The sequence below is a fragment of the Staurois parvus genome, unplaced genomic scaffold (assembly GCF_062004578.1).
Source record: "Staurois parvus isolate SC_StPar_1 unplaced genomic scaffold, SC_StPar_1.0 ptg000018l, whole genome shotgun sequence".
NCBI classification, from domain to species: domain Eukaryota; kingdom Metazoa; phylum Chordata; class Amphibia; order Anura; family Ranidae; genus Staurois; species Staurois parvus.
This window is the reverse complement of record NW_028317814.1, coordinates 13,022,032-13,048,594: the sequence shown is the minus strand read 5'-3', so window position 1 is coordinate 13,048,594 and position 26,563 is coordinate 13,022,032. Positions and strand designations below refer to the sequence as shown.

The 26,563-nt window shown below is 42.3% G+C and overlaps 2 protein-coding genes across 2 annotated transcripts; one reads left to right on the top strand and one right to left on the bottom strand.

Moving 5' to 3' along the window:
• Positions 1 to 8,814, bottom strand: LOC149473090 (small ribosomal subunit protein mS34-like; the record flags this gene model as incomplete). Its single annotated transcript, XM_089683812.1, has 3 exons — positions 1 to 293; positions 4,979 to 5,021; positions 8,716 to 8,814. Coding segments are annotated over 3 exons (435 nt in total), but the record flags the coding sequence as incomplete, so codon positions are not given.
• Positions 8,814 to 26,563, top strand: LOC149473089 (structure-specific endonuclease subunit EME2-like). The gene is made up of 8 exons (XM_089683802.1): positions 8,814 to 8,820; positions 9,151 to 9,287; positions 14,599 to 14,690; positions 18,244 to 18,348; positions 20,426 to 20,528; positions 22,293 to 22,408; positions 24,016 to 24,205; positions 26,333 to 26,563. The coding sequence occupies exons 1-8, from the start codon at positions 8,814 to 8,816 to the stop codon at positions 26,561 to 26,563; spliced, it is 981 nt and encodes a 326-aa protein (XP_089539928.1).

The following is a 26,563-nucleotide window of genomic DNA, read 5'->3' as shown; positions in this document are numbered from 1 at the left end:
TCACACTGGTGTCCCTGTTTTGGCTCTCCTCACTTTAAGCTCCTTTTGGAGCTCATGATCAGATTCCCGTAATCTCCCAATGTCCAGCATGGGCTCTGTTAAAGGCTTTCCTTCTTTCTGCAACTGAGCCAGAGCAATAGCCCTCAGTAGTGGTGGGTATGGCACATAGCGGACAGGTTCTGGCTCCGGCAGAGGGATAAATTGCTTGAAGTTCTCTTCTTCATGCCGTGGTATAAGACGCCAGTCATGGTACATGACTTTGCTGATCTCCTGCTCTTCAGGCACGGTTTTACCTGGGTGAATGAAGAAGATGACCATCAATATAAGATCATCAAGTCACTCTACCTAAGATAGGCTCTGCTTATGATCCTGGATGAGAAATACGCTATATGGCTAAAGCTACAAGGACCCCACTCCAAATAATTGAGTGAATGTGTTTTAGTGAAGGGTACTGTTCATTCTACAATTCTCTAGCATACAAAGACATTTAGATTTGGATGTCAAGCCTACTACACACGGGCCAAATGTCGAGCGGTATTTTGGCATCTTCCAATTTTTATTGGATATTTGGCCCGATGTGGTAGCCGGTCTGTCAGAAGCCAGACGTTCGGTCGGCTTCTGTCAAAGAGGCATGATTGAAGAAGGTCTGCTGATCAGCTCCTGATCAGTGCTCTCAGCCAATGGCTGACAGTGTTGACCGAAGTGTTCTGTCCGGGATGGGGGGCATCCCTGTCAGAACCCAATAGCACAGCAGGGGAGCTCGCTGTACCAATATCGGATCATTAGTATACTATGACATACAAAGCCATCCACAACACTGCCCCAATTTACATATCTGATCTTATCTCTATCACCCAAACCGTACTCTTTGCTCCTCGCAAGACCTCCTACTCTCTAGCTCCCTTATCTCCTCCTCCCATGCTCATCTCCAAGACTTCTCCAAGGCATCACCCATTCTCTGGAACTCCCTACCCAAATCTATCAGACTATCACCTACTCTACTTACCTTTAGGCTATCATTAAAATCTCTCTCTTCAGGGAAGCCTATCCCGCCCTCTGCTAATACTGGAATCCTCTATGCTTCCAACCACTCCATCCCCCACAGTTTTACCTATTGTACCACTCACCCCTACCTCCTAGATTGTAAGCTCCAAGGATCAGGGCCCTCAATTCCCTCTTGTATTGAACTGTATTGTTACTGTATTGTCTCCCACTATAATGTAAAGCGCTGAGCAAACCATTGGCGCTATAAAAATCCTATATAACAATAATAATTAGTACAGTGGCTCCTCCTGAGCTGTCCGTTTTTTTTCTCATTCAGTGTGTACCAGGCTTTAGTGCAAATAAAAAAAGTATCATGGACAGTACTCGATTGTTCCTAAAGACATTCAGACAATTACAATCTGGTGGCAATTGTTCAATACGAATACCCTTAATTAACCTGAGATGTCCAACAAACTCATATGGGTTTGATGGTCAATAAATGTCCGCAAATCGTTAACCATATAGTGTACTTCACTCTCTTTCTTAACTACCTGCCGACCGCAGATAGCCGAATGACGGCTTCACTGCGGCCGGCCAGTTCTGAGTGGACGTCATATGACGTCCCCCCAGAACGCGCTCTCCTGCGCGCCCCAGGGGGCGCGCACCCGGCGATCTCCGTGATCGCTGTGTCCTACAGACACAGCTGATCACGTGATGTGGTAAAAGGCCAATCACAGCGCCTTTTACCACCTGATCAGCGGTGTCCAATGACACGCTGATCAGAGGGAAATGCAAGTGCCGGTTCTCGGCTGCACTTTCCTCACGCTGTCAGATCGTGAGGAAAGTACTGCCGAGAACCTGCAGTTGTCAGAGCGGGGATCGGCACCGATCATCAGGGCACTGATGATCAGTGCCCTGATGATCGGTGCCCAGCAGTGCCACCCGCAAGTTCCGCCCACCTGTGCCCAGCAGTGCGCCCACTAGCTCCGCCCACCTGTGCCCAGCAGATCACCCACCTGTGCCCAGCAGTGCATCCACCTGTGCCACTCTGCAGTGCCACCTACCTGTGCCCAGAAGTGCCACCTACATGTGCCCAACAGTGCCACCCACCTGTGCCCACCCACCTGTGCCCACCAGTGCCACCCACCTGTGCCCACCCACCAGTGCTGCCCACCAGTGCCACCCACCAGTGCAGCCCAGCAGTGCTGCCAGTCAGTGCCACCAGTCAGTGCCCAGGGGTTGTGCCAGTCAGTGCCGCCAGTCAGTGCCCAGCAGTGATGCCAGTCAGTGCCGTCTATCAGTACCCATCATCAGTGTCACCTATCAGTGCCACCTATCAGTGCTGCATATTAGTGCCGCCTATCCGTGACACCTCATTAGTGCTGTCTATCAGTGCCGCCTATCCGTGCCACCTCATTAGTACTGCCTATCAGTGCCCTTTAGTGCTGCCTATCAGTGCCCATCAGGGCCGCCTATCAGTGCCCATCAGTGCTGCCTCATTAACGCACATCAGTGAAGGAGAAAAAAATGCCTGTTTGAAAAATGTTATAATAGAAACAAAGAAACTTTTTTTTTTTTCAAATTTTTTGCACTTTTTTATTTATAGCGCAAAAAGTAAAGCGCCCAGTGGCGATTAAATACCACCAAAAGAAAGCTCTATTTGTGAGAAAAAAATTATCAAAATTTCATATGGGTACAATGTTGCATGACCGTGCAATTGTCAATCAAAGTGCGGCAGCGCTGAAAGCTGAAAATTGGCCTGGTAAATAAGGGGGTATAAGTGCCTGGTAGGCAAGTGGTTAAACAGCTTAGTTCATCAATTACTTTTCTACACTGTTTACCAAACTATTCACTGCAAACTCTACAAAGAATTAAAAGGAAACAATAGGGGTTATCTACTTAAACTGGAGGGTGCAAAAGCTGGTGCAGCTCTGCATAGAAACCAATCAGCTTCCAGGTTTTGTCAAAGCTTAATTGAACAAGCTGAAGTTAGAAGCTGATTGGCTACCATGCACAGCTGCACCAGATCCTGAACGCTCCAGTTTTAGTAAATCTATTCCTATGTATATGTGTAAGAATGTATACTAGAATTTGGAAAATTAATATAATGAGTTAGTTTGGCCAATTATTTTTTTTTTTCACATTTCATAACCCCTCATTTGCTGTGGCTTCAGTTTGTGTTGCTTGCCTATGAGTAAAAGGTCGGATGTTGCAATCAAATTTTATGGCATACTCCCTTTCAGATGCTATCATTTGAAGGCTGCACTGGGTTCTAAGCAGTCCTGCCAGAAAGACTTGCTTTTTTTTTTTTTCTTCAATAAAGTCATCTGCAGACAACAGGATCTATGAAAACAGAATTATATAACAAAATGCATCCCCAAGATTCCTCTACGTTGATATGTTCCCTCAAGACTAGCTGGACGGGATCATCAGAGAGCATGTACGCACGGTTTTAAGCAAACTCCCACACCCCTTCCTTTATAGAAAACAGTATTTTAGATGTCATCCAGACATTTTTACCACCAACCTTAATTATTAAACTAATTGTAAAGGATTGCTTTTTATTTTTTTTTAACCACTTCCTGTCCAGCTGTTGTATATAAACGGCCAGACGGTGGCAGTACAGGGTCGGGTAAACATTTATAAACAGCCTCCCCGCCCCCTGCTTGTGCGCACTCCCTGGGAGCACTGTGATCTAGTGCCCGCAGTGGAACACCGATCGTCGTATGGGACCTCTGTGCAAGGTACCGATCATGTAATCACTGATTGGCCAATCAGTGATCACATGCAGAGTATTAAGCAAGATGTTACTTCTGACATCATTGCTTACTACGTGTGAAATCTGTGAATGATCACAGAGGTCACATGGTACAAAGCTATTCACAACAGCCTTGTACCATGTGACAAGCTGTGACCAATCACAGCTCACACAGTAGTTCTCAATGGCTACAAGAATGCAGCCAGAGAGAAGGAGCAATGATTGCTTTTATAGCCTTTATGGGTGTAAAAGCAATCAGTGTAAAAAAAAAAAAAAAAAAAAAAAAAATCTTCATCACCCCCCACAAGTAGTAGTGTCACCATGGTGACACTGTACTGCTAGGGCGACAGTATGTTAAAATAATAATAATAATAATAAAAAAATAAAATAAAAATGTACAAACAAATGTTTAAAAATTATAATTTTGGTTATAAACTAATTTGGGTTATTTATTTATTTTTTTTACTAAAAAGATAAACGGAATAAATTTTGGCCAAGATTTACGATGAAATATTATTTGCAAACTTTTGTAAGAAAAACACTTTTTTTCAAAATTTTGGGACTTTTTCATTTACATAGCAAAAAAAAATCTCAGTGGTGAATAAATACCACCAAAATAAAGCTTTATCTGTTTAAAAAAAATGCTAAAAAATTCATATGGGTACAGTGATGCATGACCGCGCAATTGTCATTCAAAGTGTGATAGCACTGAAAGCTGAAAATTGGCCTGGACAGGAAGGGGGTCAAAGTGTCCGGACTTGAAGTGGTTAAATAACAAACATGTTATACTTAACTGCTGTGTGCAATGGTTTTGCACAGAGCAGCCCCAATTCTCCTCTCCGTGAGTTCCCCTGCTGGCACTCCTGGCTCTTTGCCCCCACCGAGTGCCCTCATAGCAAGCATGCTTGCTTCCGAGCTGGCTCTGTGTGTCCATAGACGCACAGAGCGCGGCTCCTCCCTGGCTCTGATTGACAGCAGTGGGAACCAATGAGGAGGGAGAGAGCCAAGAGAACGGCTGCTCCTGTGCACACTGCTGGATTGAGATTGGGCTCAGGTGAGTACAAGGGGAAGCTACATGCAGAAGGTTTTTTTTACCTTAATACACATTAACTTTCCCTTAATAATTTCGTTGAACTAAAATATTAACATGGATTTCTATTAAACTTTTTACAGTATGTTTTTGGTCTGTTGCTTTTTTTTTAAATTTGTAATGACATTTAATGTACCAGGACCTACCGCGATATGTTAAATAACCCCAGGCTTGCCCATGGTCCATGTTCTGGAAGACACAAACACAAGTTAAAATATGTAAATTAAGATTAAAGAATGAGCACACTGTTAACAAAACCTAGCTAGTTTCATATATTATTTAGGAAAATCAAGCAAGTTGGCAAACATAACCTTTCAAATTTATCCATCCTCCTTCGGTCACCTTAGGTCTTCAGAGTTCTTCAGTGGTATTCTAGAATCCTGCAGCTATCTTCACTGGAGTACATCAAAGAAAACACCCCTTAAACCTCTTTATGTGTGCGTGCTCTTAGCTGACAGTCTTTCAATAACAACTCTAAATTATAATCTGTCCCTATCATAAGTATACACTGGAGGTTTAACTAAAGTTCTGCAAGATGTAGCTGGTACATCTATCATGAAATCAACAGCTCTCAGTTTGTGCTATCTAAACATACACTATATTGCCAAAAGTATTGGGACACCTGCCTTTACACACACATGAACTTTAATAGCATCTCAGTCTTAGTCCGTAGGGTTCAATATTGAGTTGGCCCCGCCCTTTGCAGCTATAACAGCTTCAACTCTTCTGGGAAGGCCGTCCACAAGGTTTAGGAGGGTGTCTATGGGAAGGTTTGATCATTCTTCCAGAAGCACATTTGTCAGGTCAGGCACGAATGTTGGATGAGAAGGCCTGGCTCACAGTCTCCGCTCTAGTTCATCCCAAAGGTGTTCTATGGGGTTGAGGTCAGGACTCTGTGCAGGCCAGTCAAGTTCCTCCACCCCAAACTCAATCATCCATGTCTTTATGGACCTTCTTTTGTGCACTGGTGCACAATCATGTTGGAACAAGAAGGGAACATACCCAAACTGTTCCCACAAAGTTGGGAGCATGAAATTGTCCAAAATATCTTGGTATGCTGATGCCTTAAGAGTTCCCTTCACTGGAACTAAGGAGCCAAGCCCAACCCCTGAAAAACAACCCCACACCGTAATCCCCCCTCCACCAAACTTTACACTTGGCACAATGCAGTCAGGCAAGTACCGTTTTACTGGCAACCGCCAAACCCAGACACGTCCACTGGATTACCAGACAGAGAAACATCTCCACTGCTCTAGAGTCCAGTGGTGGCATGCTTTACACTACTGCATTCAATGCTTTGGATTGTACTTGGTGATGTAATGCCCGGATGCAGCTGCTTGGCCATGGAAACCCATTCCATGAAGCTCTCTACACACTGTTGTTGTGCTAATCTAAAGGCCACACAAAGTATGGAGGCCTTTAGCTACTTACTCTGCAGACAGTTGGCGACATCTGTACACTGTGCGATTCAGCATTCGCTGACCCCACTCTGTCATTTTACGTGGCCTACCACTTTGTGGCTGAGTTGCTGTTCTTCCCAGTTTGTTATAATACCACTAACAGTTGACCATGGAATATTTCGTAGTAAGGAAATGTCACGGATGGACTTACTGCACAGGTGGCAACCTATCACAGGACCACACTTCAATACACTGAGCTCCTGAGAGTGACCCATTCTTTCACAAATGTTTGTAGAAGGAGTCTGCATGCCTAGGTGATGATTTTATACACCTGTGGCCATGAAAATGATTGGAACCCCTGAATCCAATGATTTAGAGGGGTGTCCCAATACTTTTGGCAATATAGTGTATATACTGGAGCAGGGTGGATAAAAATCAATGATTTTTTAAAAAAAAATCTGATTTGTTTTTATTTAAATCTGATTTTTTTTATTTAAAATCGGATTTTTTTGAATAAAATGCTTTTTGAGAAAAATATATTACCATCCAAAGGTTATTCCATCATGAAATAAAGATTAGTTTTTTAATTATGTAGAATAAGGCTGTATATGTTTAATTTTTTTTGGTAAATAAATTCCATGACTACATTCACAATGTCATGCTCTTCCAGAGGTTTTTGTAAGATTATTGGGCAGTTTCTCTGCCTACAAGATATTATCACAGATGCTTGGTTTACTTTTGCAGTTCTCAAAACTGAATTTTACTCAGCGGAGATCACATGCCTCTTCTTCACAGCAAAAATGTTATAACATGAACAGAGTTAAGAAAAAGACCTTAATCCTAACTTCTACAAACCTATGAATACAGAATCAACCCCTTCACTGCTAAGTTTCAAGAAGTTCAGTGAATAGAATAGAAACAATATTTTTCTGATTGTTTGGAGTGGAATAGATCTGCACAAGAAGAAAGTGAAACTAAGTGTGAGGAGGAAGGGGCTGACAGTCTAAGTTTCTTAAAATATATATATTTTGTTTAGCCAAATTAGTTACCAAACATGGATGTTTGTTTAAGGAAATCACATATGCTGGAATGTTATTGTTTCAGTTGAATAAATCTATTTAAATTGTTATTATTAAGGTAATGATTATTTTTCTCCTTCCTAAGTACAACAGAAAAGTTGTCCAAATATGAATGATTAACCTATTAAACTGGGGATAAAAAAACTAATATGAAAAGTTGTTATTCTAAAAATCTTCATCTACTTGCATATTAAAGATATACCAGCAAGAATCAGTCTTTATGTAGAAAACTAGGATTTAAATCAAGCCTTACTGACTAGTGATTTAAATTGTGATTTAACTCAGTTTGATTTAAATCAAATCCACCCTGTACTGGAGTATTTGTTACATCTGAACCTATGTCACCATACAATAAATAATTTACTATAAGAATAGTGATATGTAGAACTGTAGGGAAAATTATGGCAATAGATCTAGGAAGGTTCTATGTATTATTAAAAGAGCAACCTCAATGACCCTTTACCATCCCTGTGTTCTATTTTTGTTCCCCTCCTATCTTGTTAGCAGGGTTACCTTCAAAATACATACTTACACATCCAGCTGATATAGTGTTGTCCTGGGTCAAACCACCGATCCACTGCAGCATTCCAGGTCTTGCTCCACCATCTCATTTACTTACAACATCAGGGGGGAACTATCTATTTTGGGTTCTTGTAGCTGGCCTCATGATGGCATGCATGTTTCACTTCATCAGGGGGCTGGCTGCAAGAACCAGAGCCTCAGCAAGCCCCCTGATGACGTGGCATTGTAAAGTACCCCAAGGCCTCCCTCCCTTGATGCACCAGGAGGGAAAAAAAAAATGAAATGAGGTTCCCATGGCATCACCACAGCCCCATATTACACATGACCCCACCTTGGCTTCTAGCCCACAAAAATGAACACAACATGCAGAAGACGTAAGAGGCAGGCAAGCAAGTGTGCTGTCTTGTCTACCATGTCCATGTGTGCAGTATCCTTAAGGGCTGATTCACACTAGAATGCTGCGCGGGTTTCGTGCACCGCATTCTGAATGCGCTGCCCTTGCGACCTGCAGTGGGTGTCAGTGCAATATTACTGACACAGTAAACACAGTGCATTGGCCCACACCACATTGGATGGTACAAAAGTACCATGCAATCCAGTTGTAGTGCGTTTACAAAAGTAGTGCATGCACTAATTTAGGTGCAGTGCAGTACAATTTCAGCCCATTTAAAATGAATAGGCTGAAATCGTACTGCACATAACTGCATATGAATCGTACAGGAACGTGCAGCGCATACCGGTGCGATTCCTAGTGTGAATCAGTCCTTAGAGTCTGATGAGCTTAAATACCATGGTGTGTATTCTGGCTAAGATTGTCAGCGCCACTTTCTACCCTCTCAATTTTGCAGGACGGCGGTCATGATCTTCTGAACTCTCCCTCACCTCAGCTCTGTAATCCACTTTGACCTTAGTAATATTCCAGTAGCAAGGCTCATCGAATTGCTCCAGCCAGGACTTCTTGGTCACCTCTATGTTCTTACATGCAGGGTTTACAAACAAATGGGGCACATTGAGAACTGGCTATATATATATATATTTATATATATATATATATATATATATATATAGTCTTTTGGCGCAAGCTACCATTTCAGATTAGTGTTTGGCAGCTTTTTTGGAGGACCAGAAGAGGGTATCTGCAAGGTTAGGCCTTGTGTTCTTACATGTAGAGTTTACAAGCAAATTTGACTCATTGAGAGTTGGCACTATATAAATTGTCTTTTGGTGCTTGCTAACATTACAGATCAACTTTTTGCATCATTGCAAATCACACATATATGTCTACATTGCGTTGTTGATTGATCTCTTATTGCGCAGGTCTTCTCCAAGATGCAGGGTCAGAAGGTATGCTGGAAGCTCTGAGTTCAGCTGGGTATACTTACTCCTTAGAGCCACACTCTGTGCCATGGAGCATTACCTGGAGAAGAGAGATGCCTGCTGACTGGACATGTGTAGTAAGTTGTGATTGGAACAGACAACACGTTTTTGTATTAGAGCCGCTTATATTTAAAGTGGAAGGATCAGTCAACTCCAAACTGATATTTTAGTTCTTTGTAGGTGCTGCTGAGATAAAATGCCTGTTAGTTCTTTATATCTCCTGGGGATTCTCTTATTGAGATCTTTGTTGAGCATCACAGGTTTTCACAACTGATGTGGCCATTATGAGATGTCCCATTCTCTCTATTGGGTTTTCATATTTATTCTAGACTGCGGAAAACATAGCCAGAGCAAAGGTGGCCAGGAACAGTCATGGATTATAGCAGGAAGATCTCCCTGTAAGAGCAATCAAGATCTAAGAAAGAAAGCTGGGGCAGTCTCAGTCTGCCAGACGTCACCTGCAATAAAATATCCATCTGAGAGGGTTAGTCCTATTTGAGGAAATCTGTACTATTATTATTATGCAGGATTTATATAGCGCCAGCAGTTTGCACAAAGGATGACAGTACAGTTACAATACAAATTAATACAGGAGGGATCAGAGGGCCCTGCTCAGTAGAGCTTACAATCTAAGAGGGAGGGTCAATTGATACAAAAAGTAATAACTGCGGGGGATGGGCTGATAGAGAAAAATACATGTACCGTTGCTAGGAGGGGGCAGGATAAGCCTCTCTTAAGAGATGAGGTTTTTAGGGATTGTCTAAAAGTGGACAGGGTAGGAGATAGTCGGACACATTGGGGAAGGGAGTTTCAGAGGATGGGAGTACCTTTGGAAAAGTACTGAAGGCAAGAATAAGAGGAGGTAACAAAGGAGCTGGAGAGCAGGAGGTCTTGGGAGGAAGGAAAAGAACTGGAAGACTGGAATTTTGAGACTAGGTTAGTGATGTAGCTGGGGGCTGAGTTGTGGATGGCTTTAGAAGTTGTTGTAAGTACCTTGAATTTAATTAGTTGAGTAAGCGGAAGCCAGTGGAGGTATTGTCAGAGAGGGGTGGAGGACACTGAATGGAAGCCAGTAGAGGGATTGTCAGAGAGGGGTGGAGGACACTGAATGGAAGCCAGTGGAGGGATTGGCAGAGAGGGGTGGAGGACACTGAATGGAAGCCAGTGGAGGGATTGGCAGAGAGGGGTGGAGGACACTGAATGGGGGCCAGTGGAGGGATTGGCAGAGAGCGGTGGAGGACACTGAATGGAAGTCAGTGGAGGGATTGGCAGAGAGGGGTGGAGGACACTGAATGGAAGCCAGTGGAGGGATTGGCAGAGAGGGGTGGAGAACACTGAATGGAAGCCAGTGGAGGGATTGGCAGAGAGGGATGGAGAACACTGAATGGATGCCAGTGGAGGGATTGGCAGAGAGGGGTGGAGGACACTGAATGGAAGCCAGTGGAGGGATTGGCAGAGAGGGGTGGAGGACACTGAATGGAAGCCAGTGGAGGGATTGGCAGAGAGGGGTGGAGGACACTGAATGGAGGCCAGTAGAGGGATTGGCAGAGAGGGGTGGAGGACACTGAATGGAGGCCAGTGGAGGGATTGGCAGAGAGGGGTGGCAGACACTGAACAATTGGTAAGAGCAAATAGGAGCTGTCAGTACTAAAGTCTCTTTTGGAAATTCTAGTTGCTGGACTATTATGCTAACCCAAAGGCTTTCAGTACTTTGAGTCAATAACTCAGATTAGATGAGCCGTTCTGATTTTTCTCTGGGTTCATTAGCTAAATTCTTGCCCTAGGTTGGAAGTAGAGATGAGCGAATCGAACCAGGCGAAGTGGAATTCGTTTCGAATTTCAGGAAAAATTCGATTCGTGCCGAATCCGAATATTAGCCAACTTCGGATGCACGAATCGAATTTTTCCCGATCAGCCGGCAAAAAGTGTCCCTGCAGAGAGCTCCACTATTTCTGACAGTTCTCTGACAGTTCCTTCACATTTACAGCGGTTGAAACATTGTATCTATTTGTTTCCATTTAGGATACAGATGTTTTTATTCGGAAACAGATACAATGTTTCAACCGCTGTAAATGTGAAGGAACTGTCAGAGAACTGTCAGAAATAGCGGAGCTCTCTGCAGATACACTTTTTGCTGTACTGGAATACTTCTTCTTTTCATTCTTCTTTTCATTCTTCTCATTCTTCTTTTCATTCTTCTTTTCATTCTTCTTCTCATTCTTCTTTTCATTCTTCTTCTTTTCATTCTTCTTTTCATTCTTCTCATTCTTCTTTTCATTCTTCTTTTCATTCTTCTTCTTCTTTTCATTCTTCTTCTTTTCATTCTTCTTCTTCTTCTTTTCATTCTTCTCATTCTTCTTTTCATTCTTCTTCTTCTTCTTTTCATTCTTCTTCTTCTTCTTTTCATTCTTCTTCTTCTTTTCATTCTTCTTCTTCTTCTTTTCATTCTTCTTCTTCTTCTTTTCATTCTTCTTCTTCTTCTTTTCATTCTTCTTTTCATTCTTCTTCTTCTTCTTTTCATTCTTCTTCTTCTTCTTTTCATTCTTCTTTTCATTCTTCTTCTTCTTCTTTTCATTCTTCTCATTCTTCTTTTCATTCTTCTTTTCATTCTTCTTCTTCTTCTTTTCATTCTTCTTCTTTTCATTCTTCTTCTTCTTCTTCTTCGTTGTGCCCCGTGACTGCCCAAATGAGTGAAATGTGCGGTGATTCTAAGATCGACGGCACTCATCTGCATGTCATACTGACTGACAGTATTATTTCTCTTCCCCAGCAGACTCCAAGGGCATTTAAATTAAAGGTACAGTGTTCTGCACTAATATAAAGGCTCTCTGAAGCCTAGAAACCCTTTTAATAAGTTAAATTCGCAGCGAATAAATTCGCATTGAATCAAATTTCTCCCGCAAATTCGGCGAATCAGCCGAATTGAATTTTTGAATAATTCGCTCATCTCTAGTTGGAAGCTCTGAATTTATTGATGCCAAAAATAGCCAAACAACAAACATTTTCAGGGGAAGGTCAGTAATGAAGGCATCCAGGCTGTGTCAGTACTGGTTTCCTTTATGTTATTATGTTAAAAAGAGAATAATACATTCTAATAATTCATATTTTATGAGAAAAGGTTTCCATTGTATTCTTTTTATGGCACCACCTTTGTGCACAAACAGCAAGCCACTGCACACAATGTAATTCTCACACACTGTTTTCTGTAATTCCTTTTACCTATATGCAGAATACATTTTTTAAACCTGAATGCCAAATGCTAAGCATGTATATAATGTCATCATGTAATCTGGTAAGTATTCAGTAAACTATAATCAATGTATCATAAAACTAGCATACAGTGTTAAAGTGGAATTTCACACAAAAGAGGGAGTTCTTCTTTTTTGCCGCCAACTCACCCCCCAACATGTTTGGTCATACGTTGTTACGTTACGGTCATACTGGGGGGGGGGGTCGAGCGGGTATCTAGTTTTGACAGGTATCTGCTCCCACTTCCACTTGGATCGCTTAGGCAATCCGAGTGAAACTTCGCCCAGGCGATCCAAGAGAAACTTCACCCCCCTCTTAACCCGCAACATTTTGGGACACATCACAAGTCCCAGAAAGCTGCAAGACCATTCACAAAGTGCAGCTCAACTTGTGCATGCGCAGTAGGTAGCTGGCTGTGAAGCTGTTAGGGCTCACTGCGCACTTCAATTAATAAACATGCTTGCACCGGGCTGCCAAAGACCAGTGAGTAACCAGCCCAGGTGAGGGCGGCACTTGATCCATGGATATCTAAATATCCTTATAATGAAAGTCAGTAGCTAAAGTATTTGTAATTTTTAATTTTTTGGGGGGGACTTTGAAAATCCTCTGACTTGATATCAGCCTGCACAGGGGGCACTAAGACTGAGAGAGGTATTCTGAGCTTATCATGGCTAACACTGGGAGCAGCCTCCAAGGGTGGGAATCAGAGGGATGAGATCATCAGTATTGGGCAGGGTGGATAAAAATCAATGCTTTTTTTAAAAAATCTGATTTTTTTATTTAAATCGGATTTTTTTTAATAAAATGCTTTTTGAGGAAAATATATTACCATCCAAAGGTTATTCCATCATGAAATAAAGATTAGTTTTTTAATTATGTAGAATAAGGCTGCATATGTTTAATTTTTTCGGTAAATAAATTCCATGAATCCATTCACAATGTCATGCTCTTCTCGAGGTTTTTGTAAGATTATTGGGCAGTTTCTCTGCCTACAAGATATTATCACAGATGCTTGGTTTACTTTTGCAGTTCTCAAAACTGAATTTGACTCAGCGGAGATCACATGCCTCTTCTTCACAGCAAAAATGTTTTAACATGAACAGAGTTAAGAAAAAGACCTTCATCCTAACTTCTACAAACCTATGAATACAGAATCAACCCCTTCACTGCTAAGTTTCAAGAAGTTCAGTGAATAGAATAGAAACAATATTTTTCTGATTGTTTGGAGTGGAATAGATCTGCACAAGAAAAAAGTGAAACTAAGTGTGAGGAGGAAGGGGCTGACAGTCTAAGTTTCTTAAAATATATATATTTTGTTTAGCCAAATTAGTAAATAAACATGGATGTCTGTTTAAGCAAATAACATATGCTGGAATGTTATTGTTTCAGTTGAATAAATCTATTTAAATTGTTATTATTAAGGTAATGATTATTTTTCTCCTTCCTAAGTACAACAGAAATGTTGTCCAAATATGAATGATTAACCTATTAAACTGGGGATAAAAAAACTAATATGAAAAGTTGTTATTCTAAAAATCTTCATCTACTTGCATATTAAAGTTATACCAGCAAGAATTAGTCTTTATGTAGAAAACTCTGATTTAAATCAAGCCTTACTGACTAGTGATTTAAATCGTAATTTAAATCAGTTTGATTTAAATCAAATCCACCCTGGTATTGGGGGATTAAGTAAGAAAATTGTTACTCTACCGGGACCAAAGAAGAGAATTTTTACCAAAACAACAGCAAAATTATACAACAAGAACACAAACAGTAACACTAGCACTGTAATAATAATATGTTATGAGGCAAAAAGAAGTATGTGTGTGTGTGTGTGTGGGGGGGGGGGGATAAGGAGTGCACATAAGACCTACTACAAATATTTACTCAGAATGGTGATATAATGCCAGCTATTGAGAGCTGCTATCTTGGGGTGTCCTCTCTTCCTCTTAGATTTGGTTCACACCTGCAGATGCAACCAAATGCAGGTGCATTTCCATGTGTGGCATGAATGGCAGCCTGTTCATTTCCATGGACTGCTCTACACACGAGAAACACAGAAATTAAGTTCCGAACTCTTTTCATTCAGCTAACACAAAAATATTTATGGATTTTCCAATCGCTGTTTTTATATTCCAGGATGGTCTGGATCTATGTAAAGGGAAAGAAGAGCAAATGCTGATTCTGGTGGAGCCTAGAGAATTTCTCAAGAGTGTCTTCTATTACATTCAGGTAAAATTTGGAAAGGTGAAGAACATGCAGATTTATATATATTCTGTATCTGCCACCCCTCTCTGCCAATCCCTCCACTGGCTTCCCATTGCCCAACGGATAAAATTCAAAACATTAACAATAACATATAAAGCCATTTATAACTCTGCCCCAAATTACATCACCAATCTTGTCTCCAAATATCATCCAAACCGTACTCTCCGCTCCTTGCACGACCTTCTACTCTCTAGCTCCCTTGTCTCCTCCTCCCATGCTCATCTCCAGGACTTCTCCAGAGCTTCCCCCATGCTCTGGAACTCTCTACCCCAATTTATCAGAATATCGCCTACTCTGCTCACTTTTAGGTGATCTCTGAAAACCTATCTCTTCAGGAAAGCCTATCCTGCCCTCAGCTAATAATGGAATCTTCTACTCCTCCTACCAGTCCATCCCCCACAGTTACTAACTTTTGAACCACTAGCCCCTCCCTCTTAGATTGTAAGCTCCAAGGAGCAAGGCCCTCCTATCCCTCTTGTATTGTTGCTGTATTGTCTCCCGTTATATTGTAAAACGCTGAGCAAACTGTTGGCGCTATATAAATCCTGTATAATAATATACTAATAATAATATAGGGACCCATGGGGCATATAGCTCAATATCCATGTGCCATATGTACAATAATTGCATTTGCTGAGGTCAATTATAATAGATGTAAAAAAAGGTTTACAGTATGTGTCCTAGATTTTTTATTTTTTTGTGCTTAAAGTGTTACTAAACCCACAACAGTAAAATCAGTCTGTAGATGCAGTAAATCATGCTTGTTATACTCACTGTGGAACCTAAGGGGTTAATCCTCTGCACTGTGTAAAAATTATGTTTGATCCAGACTTCTCTGATCCTCCCCTTCTACTGCTGTCCCCAATCCATCTGCTGATAGAACAGAGCCTTGGAGACAAGCTGCACATGCACAGTTTGGTGTGTATTGCTAGAGACCTTTTTTTATTTTCTTGGGAGAGTGCATATATCCAGCACAGGGTCAATAAGCACTGTCCAGACAGAGGTTTAGGGGTCATGCAGCCTCATAAGTCAGTCGGGAGAATGAAAACTCCTCCTACCATCTTTATCCAGTACTCTGCTGGACATTGATAGAAGTCTCAGGACTGCTCTACCCGCTGATAAAATAAAAGGTACTTAGCAGTTTATATTTACTAAAATAATTATATTTCCATGTTCTATGTACTGTGGGAGGCCAGATATAGTTAATGCAGGGTCCAGGGTTTAGTAACACTTTAAAGTGGAGTTCTACTCACTTGTCAAAAAATAATTCATTAGCTACAAAAACTGCTGACTTTTAAAAAACAGCCATTTACCTGTCCCTCGGTCCTGTGGTGTGTCTCCCGCAGCCCGTTTCACCGGCCGTCCTGGATTCCAGGAGGCCAGCAGGCCGTCATGTATTCCAGGAGGCCGGCATCTTCAGTGTGGGCACCCAGCTGTGATAGCTTGCGGCTTCACAGCCGGGTACCCACTGCACATGCGCGAGTAGTGCTGCACTTCCTGAATGGTCCTGTAGTCTTCTGGGACCTGTCACGTGTCCCAAAAGACTACAGAGAGGGAGGGAGGACAACTTCTGTTTCCAATCGCCTAGGCAATCAGACCGGAAATGGGAGCAGGTACCTGTCAAATTTGGGCACCCAAAGGTGCCAGTCCTTAATGGGGAGCGGGGGAGCAGTCCTTAAAGCGGAACTTCACCTTTTGGGAGGAGCTCCGCCTTAAGGCTCAGTTTACATCTGTGCGTTTAACTGCGTTTTTATCAAGTTCCTGTGAGTTATGTGTGGATCAGTTTATTAATTTCAGTGGGCTTCCCTACATGTAGGAATCATGGTAAAGAAGCCCCTGACCCCTGTTAAAAATTATGCCGCATCAAAACGTACCCTGCATTTCAGTATGTGTGAAAACAGACGCATGGGAGTGCCATTAGGAGTTGATAAATACTACTACTACTAATAATAATAATTAATTAATTCAGAAATATTGGCACTGCCACGTGTCTGCCAAAGGACAGCCCTTTTGTTACCATTTAGTAACTTATATAAAGAGAAGTACAGACTCCTGTAGTGTTGGCTCTGAAAAAGAGGTTGTGTCCTCGAAACGCGTTAGCCAGTTGGTCATCCAGGGTTCCATCGTATGGACTCAGATGTTGTTTGGATCATACACCTTGTTCAGTTTGACATACCTGTGTTATTATGTCCATTGTGAGTATGATACCTATTTTTGTTTCTTTAATACATTATTTTAAACGATAATGCACTAGGTCGGTGCGCCCTTTTTCTGTTTCTCCATTTGTATCCAGTGTATTCGGACCACCCCGGTCTGTTGAGGGCAGCAAGCAGTGCATATTCCAGAAAATTCCAGAACATTCTTATTAGGTCTACTGAGTCCTTTCCTAGCGCAGGAGTAAAGTGTTTGTTGTACAGGATGTTTTGCGTCAGGAAAGCGCACAATTTTGTTCACAACCAACAGTAGTGTGAATCTTACCTTAGAGAGACTTGAAGTAGTAAAATGTTGCTAAATGTCTATGTATATTTCAGTTGTTTTCATTTTGGGAGATTATACGTGGAAGTAGTTTAATTACAAAGGAATATGTAAGAAAAGGCATGTACTGTAGATGGATATAGAAAAGATATGAAGTATACAGATAGAACAAAGGGGAAAACAAGGGAGTGATGCGAACTGAACCCACATTTTCTTCCACTCAGGCTTTAGATCACCTGAGCAGCCATTTTTTTTAATAACAACAAAAAGGTACTTTTTTTACTCAAAAGAATGTCATGGTAAAATGTTCCCATATTGATTCATGTGCTTTCTAATTTGTAATGATAGATCCGCTTTCATTGGTATTAAAAGCATGGCATGATCGGGGTGGAGGTTGTGTTTAATCCTTTCACTGGCACTGATGTAAGGGCAGAACTGCTTGCAGTAGGCCATGTCAGTAATCCTTTTTGCAGTTGCATTCCCTTAAGCCAAGGGTCTCCAAACTTCCTAAACAAAGAGCCATTACTGTGCTTCAGACTTTTGGGGAGCCGGATTGTGGCCCTTGGGAGTAGAAAGGTCCTAACATGAGTGGGAAAACGCAATGCCCCATTTTTGGTGTCAGTGGGAGGAATTGTGCTCCATCATTGGTGTCAATTGTTGATGTCATTAAAGGGAGTTGTGTCCCTTCATTGGGATCAGTGATGGGGAAGGTATGGTTGGTATCAGTGGAAGAAATAGTGCCCTAAGGGCTGGAAAAAACAAGCAAAGGCCTGCATCTGGCCCCCGGGACACAGTTTGGAGACCACTGCCTTAGTCTATAAGCTAATAGCCACTACGCTGATCATGAACTTATGGCAGAGTGGTACCTGAGACTCTCCTAATTCATGAAGGGCCACAATCAGCAGCTGCCGATCATAACCAGTGAAAACATTGCCAAAGTGGTCTGGGTATGTGAGGTGAAAAAATGGACATCGGGCCCAGCAGTGAAAAAGTTAATAACAGCCTTGTAAGATCTAAAGTAGCTGATCCCTCTCCATTCCTGGCTCCTGAAAACGCCATGACTCCGACCTCTGTGTTTGGAATAGATAGGAAGTGTTCTGGAAAGAAGATCACCTTGGCTGTTTTGGGGCTACATGATTATAGAAGGTAAGTTGGATTACAGACTGCAACTTTCATTAAAGAGGACCTTTCACTTTTGAAATAATACCATTAGTCTGATTCAAGTTAAACATTTTTATTTACATTTTTTTGTCCAAAAAACTTTCTGTTCAAAGCTACAGTGTTCAATAGTCAGTCTGATTTTAAGATGCAAGTCTGGTTTACAGATTGAAATTTAAAGCAGAACTCCATGTAAAATTTTACTTTCCCATGCAGTGGGGCTGTGCGCTGCATGGGAAAACTGCTCGTTTTGTCCAGGGGTTTAGTGGAAAAGCTATATATATCCCGTCCTCCGATCCTCCGGAAAACCACGCTCCCCCAAGTCCAGCGGTGGACTGTTCCTGCCATCCTCAGGCTCTGAGACGGTCTGTTGGCATGATGACGTCAGGAACAGTCCATTGACAAGACCGCTAGTATGCGGGGGGGGGGGGAAGCGGCAAGGACCAGTGTTGCGCTCTGAGGATCATCTGATTCGGTAAGTATATTTTCACTCTTATGACCCCTAGACAAAAACGAGCAGATGGCCCGTGCAGTATGGGCACAGCACCACTGAATGGTTCAAAAAACATTTTGCCCCGATTTCTGCTTAAAGGTTAAATGTTGAAGGTGAGGTTGCACACACATTAATAAAATCAAAAATGTGCATTTATTAAAAGAGAAGTATGGGCTATACAAAGAGAAAATCTTCTACTCACCTAGGTTGATGCAGCATCAATCTGATGCTGCATCTGTCCCCCACCGGCTATCCACTGAGAATTAAGTGATCAAACACTGCTGATCGCTCAGTTCTCCCCTCCACTTTGAGAAGGGAGCAGTGATTGTCAGTGACTGGCTCTCTGCTCTGCCCCTCCAGCACTCACTGGAGTGATAGGCGGGGGTGGGAGTGGCTGGCTCAGGATATCAGTGGATTGCTGAGAAGCTGAGTCAGTTGCCGGTCCAGGATTCTGGGTGGATTCCAACCATGTGGTTAGGATCTTTCGGAGCCTGGACTGGCTCTGTGAGGTCAGAAAATGGATCACAGGAGTGCAGAACAAGCTGCACACCTATGATCCATAGGAGACGATTGGCAATGCTTCTCTTTTAAATATATGCATTCAGTCCTGCAGAGCATTGCAAGTGTAATCAGTGCATAGTGGGTGTAGTTCACAGGCACCTGCATTATTTACCCCAAGTCCTCAGTTTTTTGCTAAAAACCGTGCACTAACAACACCAGACTTCTGGTTCCAAAAGCTAACGTAACAAAGAGGTGGGTTCTCTTTTTATAGTAAGTAAAGTGCAGCACTATAAATAAGTAAATAAATTATAATAATGTCCGTATAAATGAATATTCTTATGGTGACAATCCGTGTGTAGAGTACCCACTATGGCGGTACTTCAGTGCTTGTGCTTTTAAAAGTGGGGTAAGAATACGCACTCACCAGATGCGTAAATAAATTACGCATATAGATCAATGATCGGAGGTCCCCTTTAATGAAGTGGAGTCATTGATTTCCTAGAGCTCACCCCTGAATCAAGATCTACCTTATTACACAGAGGAGGGAGTTCCTGCTACACAGGTTGCTACACCCACTCATCCCTTAAAGGGGACCTCTGGTTTACTGGATCCATATACCACCCAGAAGTGCCTGACATACCACCCATACAGAGGGAGGATATCTCTATACATGGCTTAATCCGCTTCCTTAAAGGGGACCTCTGATGATTGATTTAAATGCGTAATTTCTTTACACATCTGGTGAGTGCGTATTCTTACCCCACTTTTAAAAACACAAGCACTGAAGTACCGCCATAGTGGGCACTCTACACACGGATTGTCACCATAAGAATATTCATTTTATACGGACATTATTATCATTTATTTAATTATTTATAGCGCTGCACTTTACTTACTGTTTTGACTGAAGTTTTATTTGGTTACCTTTAGTGCATAGCTGCTGACGTTGAAAGCACTCACTTTTTTATTTATTTATTTGGGGTTCTCTTTTTATGCTTGAAGACGGAAAACACTGAGATGGTATAAGTGAACTGACTGAGCTTTAATAGTAAATGTTTTTTTGACCACCAGATGTCAAAGACTGTCGCGTAAGATGGAGAGACACTCTCTAGAGCCAAGCCTTTGCTATGATGAACAGCCAGAAAGCCAAGTGACCAGGCGACATATAGATGAGGTTGGTAGCTAATCTACATTTAAATACCAGTCCTCGGTTAAAGACTTCTCCATACATCATCTTCTTTAGTATCATCTTCTAGGATTAGTTTTGGAAACTAAATTTTGAATACAATTTTTTGTTTTAAGCAAGAGCCTAAAATGAATTTTGTTTTGCTACATAGTTCTTTTACTTTGCTGCATTGTGTCCTAAAGGGGGGGGGGGGACTATGTGGCCCAGTGAGCTTATGCAATACATTTTTGTCTTAAAGTGGAACTAAAGGCACACGTACTTACCTTAGTTCTAGTTCCAACAATCTGACACCCATAAAGTCCCTGCTCGGCGCTGTTCTCTTCTCCCTGGGTTCTTTTGGACCCTGGTTTTTGTTTGTTTTGATTGGCTGATGTGGGATGACATCACTCCCATACATGTGCAGGAGTGCAGTCATCCGGGCACGCTGGGAGTTTGCCAGTTTGTGCAGTTCAGTGTACATTCTACAGAGGACTGCAAATAGGCAGGAAAGTGTAACATTGCATTTTTTTTCTGCAATAAAAAGACTGCCTGTTCACAAATGTTTCTATTTTACATTTAGTTCCACTTTAAGTTTACATGTTCCAGACACCTCAGGTCCCATGCACACTAGACATTTAGCAACGAAGCATGAGATCCCAGCATCTTGATGCGGGCGGAAGGCAAAGGTTGCACCATCCAGCCTCACTGTCGGCAACTTGTAAAACTCTATGAGAGGCTGAAAGCTGCTGCGGCTGGACAGGCCTGGATGTTGCACTGAGTGTTCCTAATGTTTGTGGCAGTATCAGGGGTGGACTGACAACTCATGGGGCCCCCGGGCAATAGGGGATTATGGGGCCCCTGTGTCCTTGTCCAAACTCAAAAAAGCCTATGAAAAAGGTACCGGGGGCATCTCATGGGGCCCCCTACTGACCCCGGGCCCTCGGGCAGTGCCCGAGTTTCCAAATGGTCAGTCCGCCCCTGGGCAGTATGTGGCCAAGGATGAATGCTGGGAGTGCACACTGCATGTATTCTGGGTATTCGTTCCTGGGAACATACTGCCCTAAATGTTAGTACCACTCTGCGCACCATCCAGTCCCATCCATCCGCAGCAGCTTTCAGCCTCTCATAGATTTTTTCAGACTGTCAGCAGTGGGGCTGGATGGTGAACTTTTCATTTGCACCAAAATGCCAGGATTTCAGGCACGGGGGGCTAAACACCCAGTGAGCAATGAGGCTTTTATGTTGAAGCCATAATATATTTTTCAAACTAGCTTCTGGGGAGAATTTACTAAAGATTTGTCACTTTATTTAACCTTCCTGTGTAATTTACAGTAGAAACTGAGTTATTGTCAAAACTTTTTGCAAACTGACTGCCAAGTGGCAAGATCAGCCCTCTTTCTGATCAGTTTCAGAGCTGTAATAAGAATCTCAGACCTTCTCTGCATCAGTGGCCCCGGCTTAGGTGTTTTTTTTTCTTTTGTTTTTTTTTTTACTTTTTGTAGTCATGAATGTAAAATTATTTTGTAAGAAAAGGAGCGACCTTTGCATCTCTTTACAAGATCCTTTTAGATTGGGGCAGCACCTAAATATGGGTGTAACATGGTGCAAAAAGATGGAGTTGCCCTTTAACTCTGATTTTTCTCTAGTTTATTATCACTGTTAGGCATGCTGTCAAATCTAAATTTTAATGTGAAAGCATTATGTATATTCTAATAAAGTTTTCTCTGTGATGTCACCTTCTTTGATAACTGTTATCCTCCTCTGTGGAGGTAGGCACTTATCTTTCTACAGCTGTACCATGAGACCGAAGTCTTATTCTTGGATACATGGAGAGAACTGGGGCAACATGTGTGTGCTGTGACCAAGAGTATAGCTCAGCGCCCGTTCCGGTGAGTTCACAAAAAAGTGACTGGACAATGTAAATTCCTTGTGAGTGAAAGGTTATACAAGTGACATGAGCAGCCTTATAATCATTGCCCTGCTTTAATGGATTATTTAGATTTCTGTTTTTCAGCAAATCAGCATTTTCAGGTGGTATAAAGGAAAAAGAATTTACATTTAAAATGAATTGTCTATTTTGAATCCACTGAATGCCTACTAAATTATTTCCGTTTTAGGTGTACGCCAATAACCAAACTGCAACATCTTGAAATAACATACACTTAGAGCAGAGCTAAACCCTCTTGCCCTTTACAGCCAAGGAAGCTATTTTCTTAGCCTCTGTTTAATCATTTGACCTCTCGAAGGTTTTACCCCCTTCATGACCAGGGAATTTTTTTTATATTCACCACTGTGCTACTTTAACTGGCAATTGCTCAGTCATACAACACTGTACCCAAGTGAAATTTGAGTCTTCTTTTGGTGTTATTTTTTATTATATAAACAAAAAAAAACCCCAAAAAAGTTTGGGGAAATAAAACACAATATTTTCTACTTTCTGTTATAAAAAATAAAGAAATGTAAAAAATCTAATTTCTTCATAAATTTAGGCCAAAATGCTGCTACATGTCTTTGGTAAAGGAAAAATCCCACTAAGTGTATAATAATTGGTTTGTTTGAAAGTTATAGCATCTAAAAACTATGGTGTATATATACTGGAATTTACGCAGCTTTAACGCTGTGCTGGTGATCAGTGACTTACAGTTGGACTGTGATAGTGTGGTGGGCAATCTAGTGCTAACAGACCGTCACTGGGAGGTAAATTAAATGACACTGACATCACTAATACAGTGATCAGATATAATACTTTACACTGTCCCTGTACTAATTACACTGGCTTGGAAAGGGTTCACATCAAGGGGCAGTCAAGGGGTTAACTGTGTGCCTAACAAGTGTTGTATGTGTAATATGTGCTGCTTTTACTAAGGCCCCTTTCAGACGGGGTGGACCAGTCAGCGGATCAACTGTCTTCTATGAGCGGTCGAATGGAAAACAACCGCCTGTGTGTTTCCATCCAACTGCCATCCCATCCGATCCGGTGGACAGAAGGGGAATGGATCCCCATCCATCTCTTTTCGACGGATCAAATCGGATTGGATGTCGTTGGGTGTAAACAGACACATGTCCATTTACACCCGCCGCTCCATAGAGGAGAATAGAGGTTTCAATGGGTCCACCTGAAAAACGGGCAGATGGACCCGATCAGAACGTCTATGTGAAAGGGGCCCAAGAGATCTGGCTGTTTTTTTTCCCTGCTTTTCAGGGAGAAGAAACAGACAGATCGCTGTTCTGTGTACAGAGTCCTGTGTGTTTGTAAACACAGGGCTGTGTGCTGTGAATGGATACAGCCAATCAGCAGGTGTCAGCCATAAATCATTGGATGAAACCTGCTGACAAAATTGCACAGTGTCCAGTCTCAGTGGGGGTCAGCAGTGGGCACACGCATGCATGCCCCAAATTTTTCTTTTCTTTGCAGCAAACATTGAGGTCAGATGACCTATAAGTGATGGTGCAGCAAGGTGGACCGTGGTAAACAACGTTCTCTCTCTGTCTGCAGGTTGCACTGGGAGGCTCAGAGCTACTCCTTCTGCACCTCAGCAGGCACCTGGCGAGGGTGGGGACCCAAAGGATCGCTCACTGGCTTACCATTGGCCTGGAAGAGACAGATTCAGCAGTTTAATAGAGTCAGTCCAGCAATGGCTGCAACTATAACAGAGGCCTATCCTTCTCCACAACTCCTTATGCAGGTCAGTGTCTTTGTGTAATGTGTTTTCTGCCCAGGATCCACATGCAATGGGGGAGATTTACTAAAGCTGGTGCAGCTGTGCATAGTAACCAATCAGCTTCAATCTTCAGCTTGTTCAGTTATCCTTTGACAATAAAACCTAGAAGCTGATTGGCTACCATGCACAACTGCACCAGATTCTGTGTGCACCAGTTTTAGCAAATCTCCCCCACTATTTTTCACACTAAAGGGAAAGCTTGAGCATCTGCAGATATTAGACAGAGGAGTGTATAGCCATAGGGATCATTGGTCACTCCTATCAAAACAATGGACCATCTTCTAAGGCAGGGTCTCCAAACTTTCCAAACAAAGGGCCAGTTTAACCTCTTGACACATGCAAATGTGCGGCCTCCCGGTGTCTGGGCCTAGACGCTGAGCGGCCGCACATTTGCGTTCTATTAAAAAAACATATGTGCTGAGAGCACACGCCTGCGCACTCCCAGCACACATGTCCAGTACTCATGGAAAGGTCCCAATCTCCTCTTTCGATCGCGACCTTTCCCGATCATGTGACAGTGTGTCACGGCGGTCACATGACGCTAAACCCTGCCCCGCCTCCCGACTTCTGAAACCCTTAAAGGGCCAGGAGGCGCCGGTGCCAAGGGGTAATGTCCTTTAGACTTTCTGGGGGCTGGATTAGGAGTAAAAAAAGTCCCTGATGTTAGTGGGGAAAAGTCATTGACGCCATCTTTGGTGTCATTGGGAGGAAATTTGCCTCATCATTGGTATCAGTGAGATAAATTCTGTCCCATCTTTGGTGTCATTGGGAGGAATTGTGCCTCATCGTTGGTGTCATTGAGATGAATTGTACCCCATCATTAATGTCATATGGCCCTATTGTTAGTGTCATTGGGAGAAATTGTGTCCCATCCTTGGTGTCATTGGCAGGAATAGTGCCCCATCATTGGTGTCAGTGAGGGTAATTATGCCCCATTGTTGGTATCATTGGATGAAATAGTTCCCCAAGGGCCAGATAAAAGCAAGTAAAGGGCCGCATCTGGTCCCCTGGCCACAGTTTGGAGACCACTGTTCTAAGGCATGCCGTAGAAAAGCACATATCTGAAATTGACTGGAAGTAAGACATTTACTTAGTTACATCAAGCTGATGTACAGTATATATAAAAATAGACCTTGTTTTTTAATTGCTTGTATAAGATGGTTTTGAAATTTTACAATCTTTCCCAAAGCCCCTCTCATCTACTATTCCCCACTGACAGGTAAGCTCAGTGGCCAATAGGGAGGCACAGGAGCCAGGAGAGGGGGAGGGGGTGTCAACCCTCACCATTACTCTTTTAAGGCAATATTTGCATATTCGAGCACCCCAGAATATGGGGATCTCTGGTGGATCTGGAAAATATTAAAAGGAAAGTGCTTCAAGTATTTCTTAGACTTTACCATACTAGTCTGGAAGGTATTAAAAGGTAAGTGCTTCAAGTATTTCTTAGACTTTACCATATTAGTCTGGAAGGTATTAAAAGGTAAGTGCTTCAAGTATTTCTTAGACTTTACCATATTAGTCTGGAAGGTATTAAAAGGTAAGTGCTTCAAGTATTTCTTAGACTTTACCTTACTAGTTTAATAGAAACATACATTGATGCTGTTCTGTAATCATTATTACATCATATTAATGTATTTTTTTCAGTGTCAGCAGTGTAAGCACCATGTTTGGCTTGGTATCAGCCTGCATTCCCCTGTACAGCAGAGCTCAGAAAGGAGGAAGCACAATCAGCCAGGTGTTGCTGCAGTGCAAAAGGAGCATGCTGATAAAAGAGCAGTGATGAAGGGATGAGCGCAGTGTGCTGCTTCTCCTTTCATTGCCCTGACACAGGGTGGGGTGGAAAATAGATCTGTAAGTAAAAATGAATCCACAGCAGAGACAAATCAAGTCCCCTCCCCTTCCAGGCAGGGATGTGCTGTGAGGCAGAGCTGTGTAAATGGTAAGACCGGATGGACAGAAACACAAATCCTTTAGCAGGTAAATAAGCTCACATGTACGCATTTCATCTGTTCCGTATTAATTCTAGTAGTCGGTGTATAAAGCTGATGTTATTCAAAGAAAGTAAATTCTGTATCTTTTCTCTCTATCCAGGCATACGTGGCATGTAATACTGATAAAGAGAGACTATCTCTCCTCAGTAACCTGAGGGTACCACGTGCTGGAGGTGCCACAGATGATATGGAGTATCCAGATGAAGATGTCACACAGTCTAATGACCAAGACCAGACAAGAGAGAGGCGCATTGGTCCTGATTTGTCACGACGCATCTGGCTGTTCATGACCTCAACCAATCCAGAACTGGTATTGGACTTAAATTCCTAG

Coding starts and splice junctions, on each gene's coding strand:
- LOC149473089 (XM_089683802.1), top strand. Junction 18,349..20,425: donor GGGCTACATGATTATAGAAG/GTAAGTTGGATT, acceptor TTTGACCACCAG/ATGTCAAAGACTGTCGCGTA. Junction 20,529..22,292: donor CCAGGCGACATATAGATGAG/GTTGGTAGCTAA, acceptor CTGTGGAGGTAG/GCACTTATCTTTCTACAGCT.